General features: G+C 35.7%; 1 protein-coding gene across 1 annotated transcript; it reads right to left on the bottom strand.

Annotated features, from left to right (window-relative positions):
- Nucleotides 1-1,739: 1,739 nt before the first annotated feature.
- On the bottom strand, nt 1,740-26,669 carry NCAPG (non-SMC condensin I complex subunit G). The gene is made up of 21 exons (XM_071743875.1): nt 26,553-26,669; nt 25,749-25,955; nt 24,693-24,921; nt 22,964-23,109; nt 22,032-22,116; nt 21,538-21,730; nt 19,196-19,345; nt 16,735-16,875; nt 15,666-15,789; nt 14,292-14,381; nt 13,954-14,133; nt 13,423-13,533; nt 11,219-11,338; nt 9,479-9,700; nt 9,000-9,181; nt 6,133-6,307; nt 5,557-5,718; nt 4,436-4,607; nt 3,445-3,537; nt 2,926-3,004; nt 1,740-2,101 (listed from the first exon to the last, which is right to left on the bottom strand). Exons 1-21 carry the CDS (start codon nt 26,661-26,663, stop codon nt 1,975-1,977), a joined length of 3,099 nt encoding a protein of 1,032 aa, XP_071599976.1. The 5' UTR covers nt 26,664-26,669; the 3' UTR covers nt 1,740-1,974.
- Nucleotides 26,670-27,965: the final 1,296 nt, after the last annotated feature.

Here is a 27,965-nt window from a genome sequence, read left to right on the forward strand (position 1 = left end):
TCCCAGCACCCACAGGCTGAACAATCCCAGCTCCCTCAGACCCTCCCCAAAGGTCCCTGAGCACCCTGGGCCCGCACTGAACTCCCTCACGTGTCCACCTCTGTCTTCTATTAATCCACAGCAGGCATCCAGTGACTGAGAGGTGACTGCAGGGACACCTGATCCTTTCAGTACAGTGTTTCTAAGAGATGCCAGAGACAGAACCTGCCTGTGTGACCAGGTACAACAGAACTGCAAGAAGGCAAAACTGAAAGTCTGCAGTTCATTCAGGAGAACATTCCCAGTGAGGCCTTTATAAATTTTTATGGTTCCTCCTTTTCCTAGCAACTCATTTTAACCAGAAATAAGAGGGGGGCTAAGCAGCAGTTAGTAGCAGAAAAGCACACCCCTCCCAGGAGGGCAAGAGGGAACTTGTAACTGAAATTATAAAATCTAAAATTTAACTCACATGAGAAGCTCCAACTGACAATCAGCTGAGAAAAACTGGAATACTTTACCCTTTTGAACTATGTTGAGGCAGCATTCAAGGAGACAGGCACTGTCTCTGATCTCAAGTGGTTGCACGTAGGCAAACTCACACTAGAACACAAGCTGGGGATTTGAAGAATTATCAAAAGAAGCTCAGGACTTCAAAATTCTGTTTAACATTATGAATAAAAATAATTCATCAGTTACATAAGCTTCTGAATAGCAAATACCAGTAGAAAAGTGTGTCATGGCATTTTGTGGTTTCACAAGTTTCCAACAAAAACTGAAAGGAAGGAAAAGCAACACAATCCTGTCTGTTTTCTGTGTGCAAGCTTGAAAATAGCTCAACAGTTCGGGCATTACACTTTGGGAATGCTGCTTTTCACTTGTGTCCCTAAACCATTTCTGAGACTTACAAGACATCATTTACAGTATATTTTCCTATTTTTAATACAAGTTCCTTAGAAAGCTGCATTCAGCATCACTAGTTGAGATGTTGAGATCAAGCAGTCAGCTTGAGCTTACCCTAACTGCCTTGGAAATTTATCTCTACTGTACCCAAGGCAGACATGGTTCACATGTTTCCAAACAAAAATAACTGGCATTTCCAGAGTGAATCTGCTCAGCCACCAGTGGCTGCTACACACAGTTTAATCTATTGCCTCTGTAAAACTCATGACTGTTCCTGACTGTTCCTGGGTGCTGTTAGGAAAAGGTCTGAACTTTAAAGCTACAAAGAAATCAGTTTTAAGCTATTTCCAAACAACATTACACAGAGCTCATAAAATATTCCATTTTTGGCTCTTTCTGTAATTTATGCCTTTCCTTATTGGATCTTATTTTGTACCACAAATATTTTAATGCTTTTCTCAAAGCACATAACTGGCTTTTTATGAAAAGGCCAAGATCAGTAGCAGACTCAGCCTTGGATTTATAGAAACTGTAACTCAGTTTTACCATTTTGACATCAGGCCATAAAATGGACACATATCTGCAAGAAACAGAATTGACAGTTAAGCTTGATTCTATTTTACATTAGGATGAACAGTGTAACCTGGTCAGCAGATGCACAGGCTAAGTAATGATGCACTTTACAGTAGGTACATTCAGAATTGCTGACATCACAAGCAACCAATTCTCTCTGAATAATGTTAAATGTCAAAGCAGCCTTAACTATATTCAGTACTTACCACTAACAGCAATTTTTATTTGCATAGAAGTAGTATTCTTCTCTATAAAGTTAAAAAAAAAAAACCAAAATATTAAAAATCTAGGTTTTCTTCAGGCAATGTTTTAATGTTTTTATTACATGAGTGATTAACTCTATACCAGGAAAATAATCAAAAGCATCTGTTTAAAAAAGTTAGAGTTCCTAGAAAAATCTAGAATTACAAATGATCATAATATAGAAAGAGTTAAATATGGCTAACAACTAATCTTATTTTTCAAGACTGCTATTAGCTACCAGCATTAAGCAAAGCATGCTGCTCTCCTCTCCTTTTGACTTCATTGATCAGCTTCCCTGTCCAAAAGGCTTGACAGATTCATTCTTGTTTTTTCAATTGCCAGTGTTTTTGCTCGTCTTGGAGGCCTTGAACTTGACATAGGGACTGCTTCTGGAATTTCATCACCACTGAAATATAAAACATTTTCAAGTAAGACAAAAGACTAAGCAAACTGAAGACTTTTTATCTTATCAAACTTGAAACACGGTCTTAAAAGAGCAAAATTATTGCTTCCTTACAAGCTTTTTGTTTTTTGAGAATATATTGTTTTCAAAGAGATATAGCACTATCACTAAAGATAACAAAGTGCTAGCAGTTGCAAAATAAATAAAATCCCCTCCAAAAGATTAGGGGCTATCAAAGTGAACTCATAGAATAGACAAACAGGAATGACTGATCCTGGTTACCTTAAAGTTCATGGGTTACCTGCTTGAGAAAGATTGAGCACAGTTGAAAATAACAAAGACTGTTATTTTAATGCTTATGTCCTACAAGATCATAAAGGAATGCATTGTGTGTATTCACTTAGTCATTTCTGGAAGCTTATCAATTACATGCAGAAAGACAAGCAACAAAAATGTGGAAGGGGCGAAAAGAATTTAAGAAAGAAAGAAATTGTACTCCTCCACAGAACAGTTACTAAAAAAGCAGAAAAAACACTTGGAAGAAGAACATTAATGTAAACAAAAATCTAACTTTTGTCAGCTAGAATGTACATAACTACACACAAAAGGTATGTTAATAAAAAAATACAGGCTCCTAATCACAACAAAATGTGAAACTCGCATCTGACACTGTTTCAACAGTGCCAGTTCAAAGAAATTTTTTTAAAATATTTATCAGTGCATTAGGAATAGATATTAAAAGATATAGGTTTTGGGAAAGAAAAGCATTTGAATTACATTTCCTTGCTAGAACAGCCACCATGGTTCTGATGGTGGAAAGGATTTACCTTTCACTACTGCATTTTTCAGATGTGCCTCTTTTCCTTCTGCTCACAGGCCTCTCTGCTGCTGCTGCTTTCCGTTGTCCTGAGTATAAGCACAAGTCTCTTTTTGTACCATGATATTTATTTCCTTAAACTAATTTTGTATTTTTCTTCAGTGTTTCATATTGCATTGAAAGATATAAATATGCAGTCACCACAGAATGTGGTAAAAAAACCCAAACAACCAAAAACTCACAATGTAGCACTTTCCCACAAACACCTGTTGGTGTAAATGGTGTGGCCAAATTACCTTGAAATCCTGTAGCCAAACTTTTTTTTACTTTTTTAAACCAGTGTTCTAGGGAGAGGCTAACAGCACAAAAATTTTCATGAGAGATCTTTTACTCTTTTAAGAAAATTCTTAAAACTACGACAGAATGTGAAGACTGAATGGTTTTTATATCTCTGCTTTCAGGGAAAAGTTAGTATGAAATTATTTTATTAAAATGACTAGAACTGTAGTCAGAAAAGGCTAGTGCATACCTTTGCCAGTTTTGTTTCTTGTGGATTTCAGTTTTGCAGTTGCTTTACTTCTATCATCATTAACCGGGGTATGATGAGCCTCTTGTTTGTTTTCTGTTGAACAGAGCAGCACATGCAGAATTCATAATCAACTTTTATCTTAATGTAAATGTCACTACTTTAAACCTTGGCTGTTATATAAAAAAGCCACACAACTTTAACCTCACTTTTCCCTTTAACTAGAAATGAGATTATAAAGCTAGAAGGAAAGTTAAATGAGCTACAATCCTGCCCCAGCATAAGTCAATCAGATGAAAACTATTCCTGACAATTGTTTAGCCCCTTCATTTTCTAAATCAAGGAAATGGGGTGGAAGACCAGCTTGGCTGAACAGGGAACTCCTCGTGGAGCTCAAGAGGAAGAAGTTGTATGATCTCTGGAAGCAAGGTCAGGCTTCACCAGAAGACTGCAGAGCTGTGCTTCATATATTCAAGGAGAAGACACAAAAGGCCAAAGCTTAACTAGAGTTGAAACTGGCCAGTGTTGTGTCAGATAGCAAGAGGGGCTCTTTAAAGTATGTTAAAACCAAAAGGAGGTCTTAAGAAAACATTGGACTGATATTTGTTTAAGATGTTCAACAAATAAATAGGAATGGAGAAAAAGCAGAGATATTGAATGCTTGTTTTGGCCTCAGTCTATTTTAATTACTCAGTAATTCTGATAGACCTTGAGCTGCCAAAGTCCTCCAAGTGGTAGGACCATGCATGTGGCAGCAATTCCATGTGAAGACACTGGAACTGTAAGGCACCAGCCATGTCAGCTGAATGTCCATAAGCTGAATCTGTCCTGAAAAGACTTCAGGACAAATACTTTAAACTCTATGTATATTTACTAGATATTACCTTTTCCTGTTTTTTTCTAAAGGTAGATTAATGAAGGAAAACTTATTTTCATACACAACTAAACAAGTCAGTTGTATACCTACTACTAAACCACACCTCTCCTGAATTACCTTCTTCATTTGGAAGAGTATTTTCAGATGATGTGATTTCAGTTTCCTGTGTTCTTTCAGAGAGACCCACTTCCTCAGTCCTTTCAGAGTGGTCTTTGCCCATGTAATAATCTTTGGTCAACTTCATTTTCATCTTCTCAATAGCTCTTTGACACAATTTGTCTTTCACTTTCTGGAGATGAGGCATTTAATGTTAAATGCTACTTAATTTTACAAGCATTTCTTTTATTCATTAGATTTGCCCACTAATAATTTAATTTACTGTACACAGGGTACAACATACAGATCATAAGTCAAAAAGAGAGAAACAGGAAATGAGACCCCCCCCAAATACCTTTTTTAAAAAATTAAATAAATCTTAAAATCACTACAGCAACTGGAACTTTTTAGCTAAGTCCTGAAGCATATATACCTTTGGATGACATACCCTTAGTGGATCAGCATTCTTTTCAACACTTCTACACACTATTGTCTTCCTCTGTCACTCTCCCAGATTCTACTTTTTTCCCATATTTATAAAAACATCAATGTAAAAACTTTCATACCATCCAGTGATACCAGCTCAGACTTTGAAAATAATTTTTGAGTAATTTCCAGAAGACTGGTTAAATCATAGAATCACAGAATGTTAAGGTTTGGAAGTGACTTCTAGAGATGATCTAGTCCACCCTCCCTGCCAAGACAGGGCAGGCCACACAGGAACACATCCAGGCAGGTTTTCAAAGTGTCCAGAGAAGGAGACTCCACAACCTCTCTGAGCAGCCTGTGCCACTGCTCTGTCATCCTCACAGGAAAGAAGTTTCTCCTCATGTTGAGATGAAACTTCCTATGTTCTCGCTTAAACCCATTATTCCTTGCCCTATTACTGGGCAGCACTGAAAAGGAGATTGGCCTCATCCTCTTGACACCCACCCCTCAGATATTTATAGGTAAGAATAAGATCCCCTCTCAGCCTTCTTTTCTCAAGGCTAAACAGCTCCAGTTCTCTCAGTCTTTCTTCCTAGGAGAGCAATTAAAAGAGAAATTCCACTGCCATAGTAAAAAAAAGACTTCATTTTTAAACATATCAGGGTATTAGATTACTAATAATTATAAAAGTAAGAACCATGTTTTCATACTACCTCTAGAATCTCATCGAGCAGAACAAGAAGATTCTCTTTAGAAGAACTACTGAGTTCTAGTGAATTTAAAGCTTTTGTGTAAATCCGAACATCTGGTGCAGTTGGGTCCACCAAGATTTCATTGCAAATTTTCATTGCTAAACTATCATGAACTGTTAATTCCTGTAAAGCAAAGAAATTAAATCTCAGAAACTTCACCAGGAACTATTTGCAAAAGACAGCAATGAGAATTCTGATATAAGCAGCTAATGACTAATTTTACAGATTAAATATTTTCCTAAAATACAGAGTAGATACACCAAGTGATTTTCATAGATTTTTTTCCCAGAATAGACAATTAGCCATGGTGCAAATTCCTACTGTTTGTTTGGTTTTTGTTTTTTTTTTTTTAATCGTAGGAGGGAGGGAATACTGGGGAAGGAGGGAGGTAAAGCTAAAAGATTTCATTACCTGCACAGTTGCTCCTTTACACAGAACTTATTGGAATTATCAGAGAGGCCCAGTTCCAGCCATAAGTGAAATCAGTCACTTCTTAATCTACAGACACAAATATCATTTTCCTCCAGCTTACTGTACCTGATAGTCCTGAGAATTTTTAGCCTGAGGTCTCAGTCCACTGGGTCTGGTCAGGTCTACCAGGAGTTCAGAAACATTACTGATATCTATTTCAGCCAAAGGTGAAGTCACAGGAGCATTTAACAGTGTATGAAGAGTTGGGAGATAAGCTTCCTCAAAGCACTCCTGGTTAGACCTGTTCAATTGAGTCAAATGTTAGTAGCCTAATGAGACAAAATGAAATCTTAATTCACTTCTAAATTTTCTCTTCTATGAGGAAAGTTCACAGACCCATTGTAATATATCAAGCAAACCAAAGTGGGAGCAGCCAGCCTTGGTAGAGACAGCCAGCAGAACCACAATATCAAAACTTGCCTCACAGAACAAATTTAAGTTTTAGCATGTGGCATTTCATTTTAATACTTCCTGCCTCTAAACAGTTTAAAAGTTCATCCTTCCTACTGAACTAATTGATATTTACTGATTTATTCTCTTCTTAAGGGACAGAAACACCACATTTCTCTAAATCTTTTATTTTGATTTATGTCTTCTGCTCATCTCTCCCTTTCTGCTAGGATTTTTCTTTGGGGATACTTTTCATTGTGCAAAAAAGGAAGCCTGGCAAAAAAATGCAGTGGTTAGCAAGATTTTTGGAAGAAATACTTGTTCTTTCTTTTCTCAGAAGAGTTAATAACTCTTGCCAAGCAAGCCTAAAAATAATGCTGCACTTGGTGCTGCAGAAAGTTGTAAAGTGCTGTTTCAAAAGACAGGTCAAAACAATTTTAAAAGGTACCATGTCAAAAAGCACAACATATTAGTTGGTGAACTCCTTTTTTTTGTTTGTTTCTGATACTTGTTAACCTCCTATTTGAACCTAAATAACTACAGGAGAAAACTAAAACTAATTTCAAAATAAGCAGATTGTTTGCTTCTGGATCATTGAGCCAAATCAGCTGACCAATAGATATTTTGAGCACTAAAACTGGGGCAAAAAAAAAAAAAAAATGGAGGCAAGAATTCTTCCTTTCAGGAGATTGGGCCCAAGCATAACTGAAGCATCATTGAGATTATTTCCTGTAACTTTGAAAAAAAAAACATTTCTAGTATCATAGAGGCAGAACTTTCTCCTTCTGTGCTGCCAGAGTTTATTACTTTTGAGAAAACATTCATCCTGGTTACAGGATCCTGTCCCTGCCATGCCATTCTATTGACAGAGTATTTATAGAAGTCAGCATAAATATTTGTTTCCTTGCACAGAGTTCAAATATTTAATTTTAAAAACTGTCTTGATTATAACTGTGACCACATGGAAAGGTTAACAGAGCAGCAATCAGAACACAAATGGGATTTTAAAATTTGGTGAGAGATCAGTACTAAAATTAGGTATGAATTTCAACCAAACCTGATTCATTACCTGTTTGCCTTTTCTGAGTGGCAACTTTGCAGCCAGTTCTGAATTACACATGGTGTTCAGAGAATTACTTAAGTTGGAAGGGACCTTTAAAGGTCATCTGGTACCAACCATTCTGCCATGGCAGGGACACTGGGACACCTAATTAATAATTCTCTGCTGAAAATACAGTATTTGTAACCCAAGAAGCTACAATGGTTCATCAACAACTTGTGATTCAGAATGAAAACAATGCTTTGGGACATAAAATGAATGAGGTTTCCTAACTAAACAGAGATTCCAAATCAATAAGAAGGACTAAGATTTAGGATTTTTTTTCTACACTAATTTTTCCAATTTTTGCTTTAAATATATACCATGTATTTCAAAAAATGTCTTGTCAAAAGAAAGATCACCTATGAGATGCCAGCAGAGCTGCCTCATTTGCAAATGACTGACATGCACAAAATTACACAGGTGGGCAATCATTAGCACTCATAAAATAAAAAAAAATTAAAAAAAAATTATATTTCCACGGTCAGAAACAGACATTCCCAAGTAAAATATTATCAGTGTTAAAAGCTTAAATTCATTACTCAGTATGAGATAATGGAAGAATATGATACTAGTTTGTTACTTATCAAAATAATTTTGGTAGGGAAAACCCCAGTATGGAAAAGACTGGTTATTTTTCTCAATTTTTTTTCCAACAGAAAAAACAAGGTTTATCCAGCTCCTCTTTGAACTACTTCTCTAAATGCACCAATTTATAAGACAAGAGTTATAACTGGAAAAAACAGATAACAAATAAAATAATGTTAAAGTTGATCCTTAAAACAAGACCAAAAAAAAACCAAAAAACCCCAAACAACAGATAACTGCTAGTTCCAACTGACTAAAATCACTATCAGCAACTGAAAAGTAACTTGAACATTATTTTCTTTGAGCAAGTGCAAGATGAGAATTACTGTGTCAGTTCCTATCCTCTTACATAAAGCCCTCTGCCTCCTTTGTCCACTACCAAAATGAACAGAGGATTTTGAATCTGCTGTGAATATGGAGTATTCTTTGGTTAAAAACAAAAAGAAAACCACAACCAGCCAGCCTGCTGCTTTGATATCTGCTGGACAAAATTAATTTCTTCTGAAGCATTCCTGCCAGCTACTTTTTAGTGACCCTTCAAAATATACCTGTAGTGCTCAATAGCATAAACAAGTGAAGTGCACCTTTCTAAATTAAGCTTTTATTCCGTGTCCTGAAGAACAGTTTCAGTTATAGGAAAGAAAAAAATAAAGTGGAAAGCAAACGGTTAAGAGAGAATTAATGGAAAGTCTTTGGAATAGTCATAGACTGAGATTATGGACATCCAGAACACACACAGGAGGCTGAACTAGACCCTTCAGTCTTATTTGTAGCTGTACAATTGCTATTTAAGCAAAGGTTCCTAAAGGTACTAGACCAGTGCATTTCTTTGCATAACAATTTGGAGAGGCCATACCTATTTGCATAAGCAAATAAAGGGAAGAAAACTCCCAGACAGTGCCTAAGCTGAACTTCATCTTCAGTCACAGGATTATACCACAGGAGAACAAGATGAGAAAGAAGCTTGGCACTGGTCAGTCTCCCAGAGAACATCAGCTTGGCCATGCCTTCTGCAGCTACTGTCCTAAGTTCTGGAAACTGAAGAAAGAATTGATTATACACACAGCACACCAACCACAGTGGTTTTTAATAATATTCTGTAATAACAGTCTACACTCTGGTTTGCCAAGCAGGTCTCTGCAGTCATGTATTTGCAGCTCAAAAGTAATACTAATCTCTATCATTGTGGTCATTTTCTAAGATAGCATTTTAACGTTAAACCGTTAATTTTAATTACACACTATGTAATGTTTATATGCAACCTAATGGGATGGTGAACCTTCTGCAAAAGCTGTTTTAAAGCAAAACTAAGGCAAATTTTATAGTAGTACTTACCTCACTGTCTAAGAAACCAGAGAGAAGCTGCAGGAGGCTGTGAATCATAGCAGCCTCTTCTTCCTCTGTCGTTTTCATTTCTTCCTCGGAATTTTCATCATCTTCATCTTTAGAGTTGCTGCTTCTTCTGGCTTTAAATGGCTCAATCCCAAACAGCAGTAGTTGATCAAAGATTGCCTTTAAAGCACTGACCTTTACCTTTATATTATCTATTTGTAAAACCTAGGTTTAAGAAGGAAAATACATAAATCATTTTACAGTAATCCACCAGTATTAACATTAAGCATTTTGCTTTAATATTGCTTTATATTTTTTGGTTTAATATGATAGTTTAATTTGGGAAACTTCTTATAATACTTGGGACAAATTTCAGTCCTTTAAGAAAGGCACAATGAGATTTTAAACCTGAATTTATAATACTGTCTAGGAAAGAATTTATCAATTCATCTGTGAAATTTCCATATAAAATCAACTGAATTTCACTCACAGTGAGATGTAATTTTATTGTTCAACTTCTAAACAGGCATTGGACAAACAAAATCTGTTTGCCTATACTAGCTCCACAGTGCTAGGCAGTTTGGAAAAAATATATAAAACAACCCCTGCTCTGAAATACCATATAGTTTAATTAAAATAAACAGAAGGTAAAGACAGCAGGGAGCAAGACAGTAATAAAAGTCAGAGTTGCTTAGGTTACTATTTGTATTTTAGTCAAAATTAACATTCAAATAAACCCATACATAGTAACTTAGCCTAGAGATCCTGGATGTGTTAGCCTAGCACCCTGTTTTTGATGGCAGCCTATCCAAAGAATATGGGGTTTAATCCCTGCAGAAATTAATTACTTAAGTCTAAACTCTAACCTGCTAAGAACAACTTCAGTCCTCCCTAAGCAAACTGATTTTTAATGAGCCATACTCACAAGCAGGTTAAAAACAATAGGATTTGCTAACTTTAGGAACCAAAGTTCTCCTGTTATGACTGTCAGCTCCATCATCTTGTCTGAGCCAAGCAGATCACCTCAGCTCCTGCTCTCAGTTCTCGAGTGCATACAGGAACACACTCTTAAATAAAACATGATGACCATCTACAGTTCTATCAAAGACATGGTCTGAGAAGTTAACAATAGTGTCATCTTTTGTATAATTAGCTCAGCATCAGAACATTAACCACAAACATAGGAGATGTATTATAATACACTATATGTTCCATATTCATAATTTTTGGCCACTTTATTATTTGTTGGTTTGCATATTGCTTTATCTTTTCATTAAAAACTCTTACTTAATGCATACAAATTTAATAATTCAGAAATTAGATCAGAAACCCAAGATTACAGGTTAAGTATGCAACTGAAATGTAAAAACAAGAACAGTCATATTGGGTTTGCCTGCCCAATAGAGGAAGGCTTATAGAATCCTACAGCTTCTCTTTTCTAAATTAATAACATGAATATGTGACCAATTTAATGCAGATTCTGAATAGAAAGCAAGAACTTACATATGAAGAACTCTTACAAGCTTTTAAAACCTTAAAAAGGAAAGGAATGCTGTTACCAAGATACATTACAAGACTGAATATTACTAGACATCAGAAAAATCTACAAGAAACCACAGTCTCAAGATCTTTAAATCAGAACCACTGGTTCTCAAATAAGGTAACTATGTAGTGTAGCTTGCTAATGATACTTAGTAACTTAGGCACACAGACAACCTTTCCATTTCCCATCAGACATTTTACCTGTAACAGCAATGCAAGCTGTTGCCGGGCAAATTCTTTGTTCTGAAGGGCACAACAACCCAAACACAGAACTGCCATATTTCTCACAGCTGGATGGACATTAGTTATACCAGGAAGTATCTGGAAACAGTAATATTAGAGTTAGAAAATATAAATTGAAAATAAAAGACCTGACTACTGAAATGTGCATACCCCAAAAGAAAAAATAATTTAGTTGGATATAGGAAAGTAGTAACTACTCTACACTTTGCTTATCTAGATATAAACAGAAGCAGTCTGAGTGTGCTTTTTGATGTCAGCAATGAAATAATGGCAAAAATAATGTGTCTTTGGTTTTAGTATTTGTTTTCAAACAAAACTCTGTTGGCCACTCATTGTGAAATAGAAAAAAACCCCAAACCAAACAACACAAATATTTCTTCATAAAAGACATCAGCATTCTTCAAGAAAAACAATTCCCAGTTCCAAAATACAGATGCCACTGCCATGTACTTGAAATAATTTTGAGAAGGCAATGGTGAAAATCCACACAAAAGAAACAACAGACTAGATAGATACAGGGTGAATTCAATGATGGCATCATTTATATTTTTGCATTTACTAAAGAGTTTGGGTTTAAACAACAAATAAGATAACCCAAATCACACCTTAAGTGAAAAGCCAGCAGGAACAATATGAAAGCAGGATCTTGGAGAAAGAAAAGTAGAATCAACAGCAAATGTGACAGTTAAAGGAAGACCTAATGAAAAAGTAAAGGTTTCTGGGGGACACAGTAACACCAGTTAGGATTTTTAAAAATACTTCTTTACATCTGAAAGAAATCTGGTGTGGTTCCACTACACTAAATCTAATCTAAATTGGTGTTGTAATTTTCTTTGCAGTTGGAACTGTAAGAATGTCCATATTCAATCAGGTCATCTAGACCATTGTCTCATTATCAGAAAAGATCAAAGCCAAGTTCCAATAAAGTATTGCATAAAGAGACAAAGTAAATAGTTCCCAAGAATTCTTGTCAAGGTCCCAGCAACTCCCAGCTGGGAAGGCTGTTCCTATCTACCTAATCATTCCCTAATATTTATTTTTCTTGAACTTTCTCAGTCTTCCTTGAAATTTATGCAAGTGCTCACCATGCACACAACCTGCAATAAGGAATTCCAGAGATTACGTATTACATGAAGAATCAGCTCATTTAATTTGTTCTGAGCTTGCTAGTTGCAAGCTTTATGGACTTAATCAACAGGTCTTTATTCATTTTCTACATAGCTTTCACATCTTAGGACTCCTCCCCTCTCAGACACTGCCTTCTTCTCCAGATAACATGGAGGAAACTTATTTAGTCATTCTTCCTAGAGAAGCCATTCCATACTTTTCCTTACTGCCCTACTCTCAACCACTTCCAATTCCAGTATGAACTTTCTAGATAGATGGAATAAGAACTGCAGATGATTCAGATGTGGGTGCACTACTTATTCACATGATAGCATATTACTCTTCTTCCATTCTGTTTGTACACTCAGAAACAGTTAAGTCTGTGTTACTTAGAAGCATTCATTTTAAAATCCATACTCTTCTGAATGAAAACTAGGAAGTATATCTTGTAGTTATAACAGACCTATAATGCCATTGCCTTATTCTTCAATACAGAAATATTTGCCCCTTCAAAGGTGGTAAAAAACAAGAGGGGAGGGGAACCTCCCCCAAACATCTTGTACATGGAAGAGATGAAAGAAAAGGCTTCTGAGTTCCTGTTTCTCCTAGATCAAAAGCTTTTGACTAACTTAACAAAAATTCCCTTAAATTTCTCTAATAAAGAACTCAACCTCATCTGATAAAAAAAAATCCCAGCTATTGACTGAAGTACAAGCAAGGGCAGCAAAGAGCTACTTAAGCACCATGTTTGGCACACAATATAACTCAGCACTGTCCAACACTGTCATACATTAGACAAATTACAATATTCCTCTTTTTTTTCTAGTATCTGTCTGTCCCAACCAGTTTTGGCATAGAACCTGAGAGCTCAGAACAGCATATCTGGACTGCACCTTCGAGACACTAGGTTCTGGGATAGATTAAAAGCACCAGACACAGCACTACAGATACAGCAAAGCAATTGTGATGTGCACAAGCCATCCTGCCAGCACCCAAGGGCCAGCTACCATGTATTCATATTAATTATAATGCAAACAGTATTTATACCTACATACCAGAGATTGAGTGATTTCATTAATGGTTGGAACAATCCCTTTAGAAAGGGGCATGATCTTCAGAAGCTCGTAACACACCATCAGACATTTCAATAGTGTTTCAGGATCATTCTTCAAGTGGGTCAGGAAGAGAAAAAAGTTAATGCAAACTGCACCTATGATAAGGAGTGAGGGTATTAATCATAATTTTTCCCTATCCAAATAAACATTTCCTGTCCACACACTTGCTGTGCAAGAATAATCAACAACTGTCTGTAAACTATGATGAAGAGACTGAGGTTCATGTTTTCAGTTAGTTTAGAGAAAAAACATTAAAACCAAAACCCTTTTAAAATTCTTTAGTTCCTTGAAGCCAAAAGAGGTGTTTAACCATTAGCTTCTATATATGCAGAAGGAGAATACTAATACCATAAATGTTCATTTTCAGTTTTAAAAATTTAGATGATACAAGGACAAGCTACACATTCTTTTAAAACTCTGAATGAGTGTCAGAACATAACCAGCACTTGGGAATACAGAAAGGGAAGAGACCTTCTCCACATGCATTTCCTTAATTTCAGGTTGCTCTGCTGCTTTTATCAGATCAGATTTTGTGTGTTCCAGCTCAGTTATTTTATCTTTTAATACTGATGCTTGATTAAAATCCTGCCGAGCAATGCATTCTTCCAAAGCTTCTCTTGCTTCAAAAAGTCTCACTTTTATTTCGGCCAACTGAAATATAAAGTAAAAAGAAATTTAAGATAATTCCATAACCTTCATTGCATTAGCCAATGACACACTATTGACATTAGCTATTAATACACCAACGTATAAAACTCTCAGTAGTTGGATATGCTTAAAAATATTTTTGTTAGCTCCAATCTGCTTACCTTAACCTCCCTCTTCCTTATTTCAGCAGCATCAACAGGCAGGTCAACTGTGACAATTGGCTCACGAACTTCTGATATAATTTCTGCAATCTGTTGTTACAAACAGGATATAAGTGCCATTCAGTTCAGCTCAGACACTAAGCATTTAACTTTTTGAAATTTAAAATACCATCCTTCTGAAAATGTATTCAACACCTGTGCAGTTTTTCTTAACAGCTAATTCATTGCAAAGCCCTTCCATTTGACAATAGCCTAGCCATGAAACTCTGGTGTTTTCTACCATTTACTGAGGAAATCAAGAAAACAGAAGGCTATACATCCATGAATAGGTTTCTAGGCCAACAGATCACAGGCACCATCTCATCTAGATGTGAACACATGCTTTAGAAAGAATTACCAGTAACAAGAGTAATGTTTTTCACCTGTTGCTACTTCAGTCACAATACAACTAAGAACACTCACTTAAAGGTCTATAAACCACCCTATGTAGTATAAGAAGCCACATCAATAATTTAAATTTCAGCCAAATACTAGAAGCAGAATGAGGCTGAGAGTTTTTCACTTGGTATGGGGCTTTCTTTCAAGTCAGACCCATTACATTAATAAAAAATGAGATGAAATATGAAATATGAAGAAAACTAAAGACTGAAAGAGGATGGTATTAATTTGATTAACCTTATATTGGATCATTCAGCTTATTTTATCTTCCTCTCAAGCTGTACCCAAATCAAGAGAATGTATTGAATCAGTGTATTTCACTAGAATAATAGAAATGCACAAATCTACTTTTACTATTATACTATAATGCAGATTACAATAGTTCTTCCATCCTATCATTTAACAAATCTTTTAGCTCTTTCCCTAAGTTCATTTGAAATAGCTGAGTAAAATCATAGGTCCATTTTTCTGAAGTTTAAATAATTATGCTGTATATTGACTAAACTCTACAATCTATAAACATAAATATAAAGACTGCACTATATATTCTATACACTACATAGAATATTTTTCTTACAAGGGCTTTTAGTACTTATCTCAGATAAAAACATGGAAGAGAAATCTGCAGCCTGGAAATGTATGGTATCCTTGGTTTGAATGTTCTAGTTGAAACTGTTTGGATCTAATATGACAAAGGATTTTGTCTGTAAAAGTGTAATTTTTTCCTAATGATTACATATATAACATTAGCCAAATAATCTAAAGCTCCTTAGAAAACCACAGCAGAAAACAAAAAAAAAAAAGGGAGAAGAATAAAAATGCTTTTCTAAAATAAAAATATTTTAATTAATATCTCTGTTAAAAAGCTTTGTAAAGGATGTTTGATATATAAGGAAGGCAGAGCCTAGAAAACAATGAGCCTCTAGATTTGCTTACAATTTGAATCCTTCTGTCATCATCCTCAATAATACTGAGTAATGTTTCTGCAAGCAGAGACATGAGGGCTGTAGAAGTTGCAGGTAGAATGAGGATCTTTTGTAAAGTAACTAACAGGTGTTTTCTGCATGAGGGAAAAATTAAAAAACAAAACAAAACAATCTGTTTGCTTATTCAAGAAAATGGAAGACATAGGAGTTAATATTTTACCCATTTTGAATTACTGTGATGAAGACTTCATAATACAGTAAAAGAGAAATTTCTCTGTAGTTATACTAACTGCTGAATACATTTTCTTACTTGCCAGAGTTTGTCTTTTTCTCATTTTACCTCATTTTTTTCAATTAGAAAGTATGGAATTTTTTAATCAGGTGTCACTACCATCCAATGAAAGGTCAAACCAGCAGAAAGCAGAGTTATTGTAGAATGCTTTCATAGAAGTTATCTGGCTGGAAACTGAAAAAAAATTACAAGTTAAACTAATCTGACAGTCTAGCATTACATATAATGCATTCCCCTGAGGGTTTGAAACTTTTGCTCTGTTTGTACTATCATAACAGCAATTTTTCATAAAATGCCTGTGATGGTATGAACTTACAAATTTATTCACTCTTACTCACATCAGAAGGATGTTCAAATGATGGGAATCACTCAGCTAACAGAATCCAACTCAGCGTGGCAGCTAAAACATCTGCAACCTTTTAGGCTTTAGCAGACTAGGCTCAAAATCATAACACACAGGGTACTTACTACAAGTCATCTGCTAAGAAGCAATCATTCATCTCCTTTAATTTTGATACACTATGTCTCAAATGAAAAGCCATGTAACTTCATAATGCCAGGAATACTTTACAAAAACAATGTTTTATATACCTTAAAACGTTTTTTCCACAAAACCAAACAGATTATATCAGACATACTTTGGGGAACAATTCCATTAAAGAGACCTTGCCTTTTTTTCCTACTGTATTTTGTCTTTTTGATTGGGTTATTTTCCCAACTGAGACTCTATGTCAAGAGGCATGCATGAGATAAGCCTTATTAACAGAAATGTTGTGTTGATGCTTACCGTCCTCCTTCTTCTCTGGTATCCATGCAGCCTATAATAAGAATGAGTTGCTGCCCTATAAATTCTTTTGTCATCAGGTTGTCAAAACAATTAAAGTCTTCTCTTTGTTCTTCACTAAGAACTGGCATATTTTGAAGGTAACTGAATCCAAGTAGAAAAGATATAATTACATTCAGAATCATGTTTGGAAGTAGAAAAAAAGAAACCAAAACAAAAAGCACAGCCCCAAACTTTTCCAGTCCTGTATAAACAAATAGTTTTAGTTATAAGCCTTAAAAACTAAGGTTTATGTTCATATATTTCATATATTTGAAATACATTCTTATATATATATGAATATATATGAAACATATTCATATGTTCATATCTTTTCATATATTAATAGTTCCATAAAATTACATATATCAAATAATTTACAGTTTAAAAATAATGCCATTTCATTTAAAAAAATCCCTTGTTTGTGAATGCAAAACAGTAAGAAAATCACAAGTATGCTTGTTCATTTCAGTTCTGTATCCCTGCACAAAGGCATCTTAGGGATAAATGTATACATGTACCATTTTTCACATATACAACTAGCATCTTTCTGCATATTTAGGTGCTATGTGTTCTTCTACATGTTCAGAAATGCTGCATTGCCTACAAGACAAAATACAAAAAAAATGACTGAGATGTACAATGAATTTTAACTGCTTTATCTGATTAAGTATTCCATCACAGAAAAACAACAATCTGTTGCCAGATAAACTCAACCACATAGCATAGGAAGGATAGTCAGTTTGTTCCCTTTGTTTTTCAACAGCAATTTTTCTTCTTTCAAAATTTTATCCATCAATGAGAACACAATTGCTCAGAAAACCTGGTGTGAAACTTTGTGTAAAAAATTCAATAGAGTATTTATATAGATAAAAAGCAAATACTGATATAAGCCATGAAAAAGATGCTTATTTTTATTACAGCTTTGCAGATGCTTTTTGGAAACAAATCATTAAATTAAATTGAATAAATTCAAATAGTTTCTTCAAAGGTAACCAAAAAGCTTTGTGTGTAGCTACTAATCAAGAACATCTGAAATTACAATGTAGGCTCCTGTTTCTGATCATTTAACAATGTCACCTGCACAAGACAATAATGATGTATCTAAATGAAACTTACAGTCCTGCATTTTTTAAGGATCAATTACTTGGAATTTGTTGCTCCTCCTGATGCTCTCACAGTGTAAATAAAGACTTGGTTTGTGCAATTGCAAACTTTACCTGGAGCAACTGGTGGCACAGCTCACCAATGAATAGTTTAACAGTTGATACTACAGACAAGTATCAGTAAACATAATTTTAATCAACCTCTTCCTGAACAGAAAACATAATTGATGGCATTTTGAGTAATATTGGGTGGAATAAAGAACTCTTCTTTGGCGATCAAATTTTTTAAACGAACTAATTATGAATGAAGAAATTTATACCTATCAGACTAGATCCATATTTCAAAATCATGGAAGCACAGATATTTTATTTATTAAATGTTTAAAAATGTTAGCACACACCACACTGAAAACAGTGAAAGTGATAATTTGCATGAGGAATACCAGTATTATGCAGCCACTGAAGTGAGAAAAGATGAAGTTTATTCTTAATTAAAATAACTACCAAAAAAATGCAGTTTCGAGGAAATCTGATTTATAATCATTTCAGGAAGCTTCAGGCTGTGTTTTACAATACCTCCCTAAAGATTTCTCAGCACTCTCCAAAATCACAAACAAAGTCTGTTCAAATCTTATATTTAAACTAAAGTATCCCACCGAGACAAAAAAATTATCTTTCTTCACTTTGGCAAAAAGATTGACTTAACAAAACATTCATTGTTTTTCCTCAATTATATCTGTAACTGGCTCATTTAGCAGCTCTGTCACTGTCTTCAAAGATAAGTTTTTGGGAAGCTTGCCCACCTGAGCAGGGCAAAAGGAAGGGAATAAACTTTCAGTTTCAAAACACTTCTCTTGGGGACACCAACTAAAGTTCACTTCATTTTCACAATTTACATTCCTGCAAGCTCAAAAAACCTTTGTGAGCTCTTTGCAGTCACACAGCAACCTGAACACTAAGCAATGGGGAAAGGATAGCTACATATTAGAGGACAATTATTCTATACTTTATTATTCTATTAAATGGCAAAGAATAGTATGCTATTGATCTAGCAGCCTATTTTGCTGCTAGCGAATGAGAAAAGACATTCAAAAAATTGCTTTCAAGTTGTAAATTTGCTTTTTACAGTTTTTGCTTAAATATAGTAAATCCTCCCAAAAAAAAAAAAAATCTTCAAAACATTAACTAAAAAGCACTGTTAAAGCACAGCTTTGGCTTTGGAGAAAACATAAATAGGTGAATAAAAGAAAATACACTTTTAGAAAAGTTGTGTTCTAATGGTAAGAGATTTATTTTGATTTATTTTTAAATTCAATTACCTTAGTAAATAATCTGCATATATAACTGGTTCTGGCAACATCTGTTCCAGAAAATCTTCACCTTCTTCACCTTTTGATTTTAGATATTCGCAAAGACATCTCCAATGTAACACATTCTCTGCTGTTAACTCTTCCAGTGGGATCAATTTTCTGAACAAAAATAAATAAATACAGAGACATAAATAAAACAGAATCAAAGACAATAAATGCATAAAAAGAAACTGTTTCTTAAGGTGAAAATAAAATCCTGTGAAAGGTTTTCTCCACAGATATACTTGAAGCCATACAAAAATAACTTCCTTTCCTAACTGAGGACCTCTACATTGCACTTCCCAGTACTTTCAATCAAGGCTGCCCATTATCACTTTGCAGAATTCTGCCAACCCTTCAGACCTTCCAGAGCAACCACCCAAGTGCTTTAACTCTATGGAACATTATCACTGTAAAAGCCTGGACAACTGAACTCCATTAATCTGCAGAAATGCAACAACTGCATTAAATTATTTTTCAACTTCTGCCTATGAAGCTTTCCTTCTGTCCTTAATACAAGGACAGAGGTTAAAACCTTCACACAATAATCGAGTAACAATCAGTATGTCGAAGGCAAAAAGTAACAAAACTGCTTCTCAGCCTTTGCAGGCTCATCCTCCCCTTACTAGTTACAGGACCCACACTCCTTTTCCACACTAAGCACAGATAAGCTTTGTTTTCAGAAGCAAAACATTAAATAATGCATTAATTCTACCTCAAAATAGTAAAGACAAACTATCACTGTCAATAGTACTTCTCACTCCCTTGAACCCCATTTTACTTGCAAATTAGCAATAACAATTTTGGTTTTCTTTTAGGTCTCTTCACACATACACAAAGAAAACAAACAAAAAAAAATCCCAGCATCACACAGATGAAAACTGTTCATTTGATGGCTTCTCATTATTCTGACAAGTCTTTATTTAAAGGTAAATTTAACAAAAAGAAGTCATATACTTCAAAATTCTAAGCATTTATCATGCTGATACTGCATAATCAAGCTGTAATCAGAAACATCAAAGAAGACCAAGCCAAGCCAAACCAAACAAAAGCAAGATTTGTTTTCCAGATATCAAGTAACCTCATAACAAGCTGAATAATCTCACTCACTTCTCAACAAGAGAAATACTCATCAGTCTAACATACTTAGCTCTTTAAAAAAAATTAAAAAATAAATAATCTCAGTGAGCTCAAACTTTCAGAAGCAAAGCCTCATTTTGTGCAGGATCAAAGTCACACTGATAAGTCCATAACTATGTCATCCTTTGAACTTAAGTTATTGGCACATTTCCAAAGCCTATAAGAAAGTTATTTCACTTTTATTGATGCTTTTTAAAGCCCGACAGGCCCACATCTACAGCTTTGGAATGCAATGCATGTAGCATCTACTCATTTCAGAACATCCATCATAAGCTACTACTAGAATGCTAGGCACTTCATATGATGAAATTACACCTTTTTCCAAAAAAACAGGTAATAAGATTTTGTTAACACTTCTTTTATCACTGAAAATTTGTCATTTAATTTTATCATCTAAGTTTAGAGTCCTAGTACAGTTACTAATCCTCTGCCATAACTGGAGCTGGTTGCTCTCACACATTTTTGCTTTCCTTAGTAATTTCCTTCAATTTCTCATTTCTTGTTTTCTTCCCCCCTTTCATTTTTGCTTTGTGGACCTTAATATTCATCACACCATCTTCTTCAAGTGTCTTAAAGTTCTATCAAACTTTAAGACAGGAAAAGAAGCCTCTAAGATACATTCTTCTGTCAGACTCTGTTAATACAAGTAAAATACCTCCAAAAGAGGGCTGAAGCACAAGTCAAATAATTCTATTCTGATTGATTCTCCAGTTCATAGAAAAACTAACCAGTCCCAAACCATGGCTTAAAATAAAAGAAGAAATTACAGCTGTGAGGGTAAATGTGCATTGCCTTTATCCTAAGTTGTATAGACAGTACAAGAAATAAACCAAATTAGACTCTAAGTTATTTTGCATAGAAAAGCTTCTTTAATTGATTTACTCCCTCCCTCTTAGATGTTGAGAGTTATTTGTGGTGAAAGACACTTCTCATTTTTTCCTGTTTATCTGGCACAACCACTTTCATCTGATGAACACAGATCTTTTAAAAAAGAAAAAATATATCCAGAACAGTTAAGTACACAAACACCAGGGAGACATTAGGGCTTACACCACAAAATCAGTCTTCTATCACAGGTAACAGTCATCCTGCTTTCCAGTTATATACAACCTTTAATTTAATGCTCTTATACAACATAGTAATTTTTTGGAAATGAAAACTGATCTGCATACCTGCTGTCAAGGTTTTTACAGTTCTGAACTAAGTCACGAAGTGGAGATAATGAAAACACAGCATTTAGTACTGAGGCAGCAACTTCTGGGCAGTTTTCCACATCCAGTCGATGAAGTAATTCTAAAACATCCCCTTCAGTCAATTGTAGCCAAGACTGAAGCAGTTTCTTCTTCATTACCTCCTTAACAGCATCTAACAAAGCAATTTGAACCATTTAAAACATTACAGGTCAAAATTACCAAGTTTTCAAGGGACTTTCACAACATTTCTCTATAGAAGGCTTTTTGGAAAGAAGTTACACAGTTGAACTTACTGTTGACTTAAAAAAAAAAAAAAAAACAAAACAAAACCCACAACATTTAAACAGGCCTAGTACCTCATGACTCCCTTTGAGGTTGTTATTATTGCCACCACAACTTCCATATAAATCATCTCCCAAAAATTAGAGTATTCTTTCAAACATTTGTATTAAGATGTTAAGATGCAGTCTTACCAGATCTATCATTAAGTCCTTGCTCCAGCAATTTTACTCTCTGTGCTATTGACAGAGCTCTCATGTGAACTTTTTCTGCCAGAACCTTAAAGATAATACAAGACAAGAAAACATATTTCTACAAATTATAACAACTTTTATCCATCCACAGAAACTGTGAGTGAATAAAAAAATAAAAGCCTTTAATATCTATACCATCAGCATCCTACCAATTCTTTAAGGAGCAGATTCTCGTGCAGGGAAGAACAATAAAGTTAACAAATAGCTTAGAAACTTGGCAGCTCTGTTTGAATGCAACATCTGGATACAAAAACTATTCTCTCTTTAAGGCTCCAAGAGCAATGAAATTACTGAAGTAGGTACTTTTCTTGTAGCCTATTAACACAGAGTTTCAGTAAAGAAACAGAATTTAATCCAAATTTGAGGGTTCTGTGTGAAGAAACAGAACATTCTAAGACATTGCCTAAGATGCCTGCACAAAGAATATATGTGGCAGTATATCTTCTTGCCTTTACCCTATACTTTTTGAAATTGAAATATCAAAAATGTAATTTTTTTCATTAATATCACTGTGATCCTTTACTTAATTATCTACCACATTATAACAGAGAAGAAAAAATACTACACAAGCACCACAAAATGCACAGATAGAAAACAACAGATTGTATAAATAATTTATACTTTTCCTCTCTGACCCTGAAAAGGCAAGTTCTATCACAAAAGTGATTTCTCTCAGGAAAGTTTTGCAGTCAAATTCAGGAGTTTAAACTTGTATTAAATCACTCAAACTTCCAGTAAGTGAAAATAAATTCTTTAACATTAAAATTCTTTAAATTCTAACATTCTTACTGTTTAACCAGTGAAATAAGAAAAACTTTAAATGCTTTCTTGTAAGTCAGTCTTTGACATTAACATTAAGTGAACCAATTTACCTCATATGCCAGCTTCCTGACAGATTCCTTTACATCCATGGTGCGTCCTACGATTTTTGGTAAAGTCCTTGCTGATGGAGCAATACATGATAGCACTGCACGCCTCACTTCTGAATTTGAATCATTTTCAAGTAAGGTGTTGTAAACTGAAAGTAAAATAGTAATAATAATATTTTTAAAGAGTTTGAAACATTATAGAAAAACAGAAAAAAAATATCAGCAGCTATTATTAAAACTCCTTCTCAGTCCCTGCATGTCTCATACAAATTCAGGGAACAGTCATACCCCCAAGATGTTATTGCAGGCTGAGCTATGATCTCAAAAGAAAATCAACTACAAAAATATTTGCAATCATATGTAGGATTTCTGGTTAGCTCCAAAAATTACTACTCTAGGTCCTACCTATAAATAAGCAAATTGTTATTTACTGGACACCAATAAAATTGCTTCCAAATGTTGACTCCTTAAGAGCCCTATTCAATGTCTATACATCCTCATTCTGTTTGAGGGGGAATCTTCAACTTTCCCTATAAATGAAAAACTGCCATCTCCAGTAAGCCTACAACTCAAGTAGTAAATCTCTCACATAATGCTTTTTGGTTTTGTTGTGAATATTCTTTAAATTAAGAGAAACCACAAGAAGACTTAAATCAAAGAATACTTAAATTCACCTTCTTGCTCTGTGAGATGACGACTCTGAAATTTATTTGCTCCTAAATAAGCAACTTATAAACAATTAGAAAACATAACTTCAAAGAAGGCCCCTTAAAAGAAAAACCAAAAACAAACAACAAAAAAAACAAAAACAAAAAAACTGAAGTGTCTTCACAAAAGGCAGTTTGTAAAGTGTATCATGGCACAATTGCCATAACAATACCTGTGCTGCTACAAACCTACAGTCTGTCTACCTTGAGGCAATCAGAGCAAGGGCTTAGTCAGGAATCATACTATGCACAAAGAGACAGACAATCAGCACAAAAGCAGCACATCAAGAAACCTGGGTGAACAAGATTAATTCAACGAAGGGAAAAAGGAAAAAGGAAAAAGGAAAAAGGAAAAAGGAAAAAGGAAAAAGGAAAAAGGAAAAAGGAAAAAGGAAAAAGGAAAAAGGAAAAAGGAAAAAGGAAAAAGGAAAAAGGAAAAAAGGAAAAAGGAAAAAGGAAAAAGGAAAAAGGAAAAAGGAAAAAGGAAAAAGGAAAAAGGAAAAAGGAAAAAGGAAAAAGGAAAAAGGAAAAAGGAAAAAGGAAAAAGGAAAAAGGAAAAAGGAAAAAGGAAAAAGGAAAACAACAATGTCAAAGACCAGTTTACCTCTCACTGGGCAGACAGCCATAATGAGACAAAATGAGTGCCTTTGAACAAATTCAATTCAATTAATATCACAAAAGGGTTCTTAGAAGGTAAACATTTATCTTCTCCCCAGTTCACAACACACCAGTATTCTTACCATCCTTCACCTACATTCAGTTCAGTGAGCAGCCCAAGCCACATATCATTTGTCTGTCATTTAATCCCCAGTGAATGTCACCTTCAAGCAGTTCTGCTTTTTCCCCTTGAACATACACAACTCTTACATCTACAACCTCCTCCAGCAAGGAGTTGCAGTTTCCAAATTAATGCAAGAACATCCAAGATTTTTTTACTCAATGCTTAAAAAAAAAAATTGCTTAAAATGTTCTAAAGAAATGTAAACCAACAAATGTTCTTAAACAAAAGAAAAAATATTACTTACTATTAACAACAGGACAATTTTCATCCTTTGGATCCTGAAGTCTTGACAGAGCCAAGACAGCTTGAATCCTCACATTTGAAAATTTATCTTTAAGTCTAATCAGCATAGCTTCATTAATTTTATCAAATAAATCATCATCAATCTGAGCATTTTCAGGCATATTTCCCAAAATCTTATTAACAAGCTGGCATGTTCGAAACCTAACTGCATGGCTGTTCACATCGTGAGACTTAGGGAAAGAAAAAAGAAAAAAAAAATGTTTATAATCTCACTTTTCTCATTTCCAACACAAGTTTATTAACATGCACACATAAGCACTTAATATTCTATACAGCACATGAAATATGCATTGGGCATTTCAAAAGCTTTTCAAAAGCTGTGTAAGTTTCTTTTTAATAAGATTGAAAACTCACAGAAATGAAAAAAAATTGTGGTCCATCATGTATATCAGAAGCACTTTATTTAATTAGCAATGCCTTGGCAAAGGAAGAAACAGGCACACATTAGCTAAGATACCCCTCCATCTCCATAGAACTTCAGAGGAAAAAAAAAAGTATTAGCAATGATAACCTGCTAATATCTTGGCCTGATCAATAATTTTTCCACATCAAAACACAGTTTTAAGCAAATGTAATTCTACTTCTGATTTCATGCTACTGGAACTGTTTGTCTTCTTTCTAAGTAAGATTTGCAGTAAGCAGAAAAGAATAATAAATATGCCAATCCTACTTGTAGGAAAGAAGATCTAATATTTTTACTTCTCAAAGAAACAGTAAAACTTCGTTTCCACAACACACTTACAATTTCACACTTACAAATATGCCTATAGCAAAGCCTATAATGACACATCTGACAGCTACATAAAAAAACCAGCTCCTGTTTTCTCACATCTTAACTTCTGATATTCAGTTGCTAAGTTATTAGGGAAGGCAGCCGAAGGGGGATGTTTGTTGCTCATCAATCACTACTCTTGCTTTCACTTTTCATGTTTTAGTTTTCCCCGGTGCTTGAAGTTTCTATTTGTTATGTTAAAGATTTAATGGCGTGTTACTGTACCTCCAGTAGAAAGGTAAATACATAATTCAGAAGCGAATTATCGTCTGGTTCCTCACTACCATCCCCTTCCTCCATTTGATAAAATGAAGTAACAAATTTTGCCACAAAATTTATCACTTGCTCCACTGCTGGTTCCCGTCTGTAGATTATCATAGCATACTTAAGGAAATTAATGAACTTTTCGTGAAAATCTTCCTTATCTTCAAACTGAAAAAGTAAAAACAAACAAAACAAAACAAAACCCACAACGTAACTACGTTGGAACATCTTTCAAAAGCAGTACCACAGAAAAACGAAATAAATTACTTTATAGTCGACTTGTCAATTTACATATTTAAAGCGCCAAAGACAGCAGTTAGGGCACACCAATTGCGTTGCACGCTCTTCACTTAATATTTTAACATCTGTCTTGACCGCATTCTGGAGTTTTATGCGTACCTGCCAACAGGTTTCAGAGCGGCAGTCACACCCTCACACATTATTATTTTTATTATTCTGTGTCACATCTACCTCACGGGGAGTCAGAAACCTCCCAGCAACATCACCAATACCTGCCGTAGGCTATGCTTACACCCATGCTTGCAGAAAACTATAATAATAGCTCGGCGTATGGCTTGGCTTTTTTAATTTTTAAGGGCTATTTTTAGCATACCCGCCTGAATACTTTTTTTCAGAGGAAGTAAGGCCGAAGAGGTCCCGTGCCCGCTGAGGAGAAGGCAAAGCGGCTGCTGAGCTCCCTCCCCTTCCCCTCAGGGAAGCGCCCCCCTCCTCTCTGCCCCTAGCAAGCCCGGAGAGCAGCCCTACCTGATTGTAGGTGCTCTTCAAACCCACAACAAGTTTCGCCAGGTTCTGGTGAGGCTTCTGGGCCAACTGAAAGGCTTCCTTGATGTGCAGGAGCTTCTTTTTCACTACCATGGCTGCCGAGGAAGGGAGATGGTCACGCAAGGACCCCGCTCGCGGAGAGCCGCCTCGGGATGCCGCGGGGCTGCTGTTCCCGCACGGAGCCCTACAACAACAGCCCTCACCGCCTACGGGGCGAGACTCGCCGCGGGGCCGCCACGGAGGAACCGTTGAGGTCCCGGTCCCGGTTCTGGTCCCGATCCCCCCCCAAACTCACGGCCCCGGCCAACCGCCGCCCGCGCGCCAGCAACGGCCGCGGCGCTCGCGCCCCCAGCTTCAAACGCGGCGCGAGAAGCTCTCCCAGTCTCGCGAGAAACGCAGGGAGGAGGCGGGCGATGGCGGAGCAACGGCCGTTGGGCGGGAAGCGCAGCGCCGCCATCTTGGCCCTGGCGTCCTCCGCCTCTCTGAGGCGCGGCCCCGGGCGGAGCGGCGGATTCAAAGCGCTGAGGAGAAGGCTCGGGCCGAGGCGCTTTCTCGGTTGTATGTTGGTGGAAAAAGAGCTGACGAACTCCGGTACTTCCCTCAGCCGCGCTCCCGAAGTCTTCTCTGGACGTGATCATCCGGAAACATGAGTGTTTTATCAAAGCGATGTAGTTGGAGTTGCACACCAAGAAAGCTCAGCTTGTGTCTGAAAGTAATATGTCGCTATGGAGAAGGTCATCCGATGAGGCAAAAAATGATCCGTTTCTGTATCTAGAGTGAGATCTGTTTACCTGTTTTAAAGATTCAGGTAACAAAGGGGATTAAATTCATTAGGTAATGGTTAAATAGCTGGTTACTTAGTTCCCTGGGCGAATCAGGGTATCCTCAGCTGAATCCAACTCGCAGACTGCATTTCTAATTGAAACATCCTTCTGCTTTGTATCAGCTGGAGCGGGGGGGAAATGATGAAAAGATGGATAATATGGACAACTGATTTGTAGTAATGCATATTTGTGGTTCATACTAGTGGAAATTTTCTTAAAATGTTCAAGCATTTGTTGTAAACCTTACGTTTTCCCAGAAATCGTTTAACTTGAGACTAGTAATAAATTTTATAACTCAGTAAAAATAAGAAGGACAACTAAGGTCTAATTCCTGAGATGTGTTATGGGTCAGATACTGTGGGACAAGGGCTGATCCTTAATGAAAAGCGAGGCAAGAGATCTTTAGCTGAGGGGAAACATTCTGAGCATATAATAATTACAGAATTAGAAACAGCATTCAAAAACATGAAAAGAAGTAGTTAGCTGTGGACACTAGGATCTTAAAATATTTGACCTTTCTGTATACTTGGGCCTTAAAAAAAAATATCCCACGTATCCCATTACAAGTAAT

Source organism: Heliangelus exortis, chromosome 4 (genome assembly GCF_036169615.1).
Source record: "Heliangelus exortis chromosome 4, bHelExo1.hap1, whole genome shotgun sequence".
NCBI lineage: Eukaryota > Metazoa > Chordata > Aves > Apodiformes > Trochilidae > Heliangelus > Heliangelus exortis.

Coding starts and splice junctions, on each gene's coding strand:
- NCAPG (XM_071743875.1), bottom strand. CDS start 26,663: ATGGTAGTGAAAAAGAAGCTCCTGCACATCAAGGAAGCCTTTCAGTTG. Junction 15,790..16,734: donor ACCAGAGAAGAAGGAGGACG/GTAAGCATCAAC, acceptor TCCCTCATGCAG/AAAACACCTGTTAGTTACTT. Junction 13,534..13,953: donor AGGAAATGCATGTGGAGAAG/GTCTCTTCCCTT, acceptor ACCCACTTGAAG/AATGATCCTGAAACACTATT.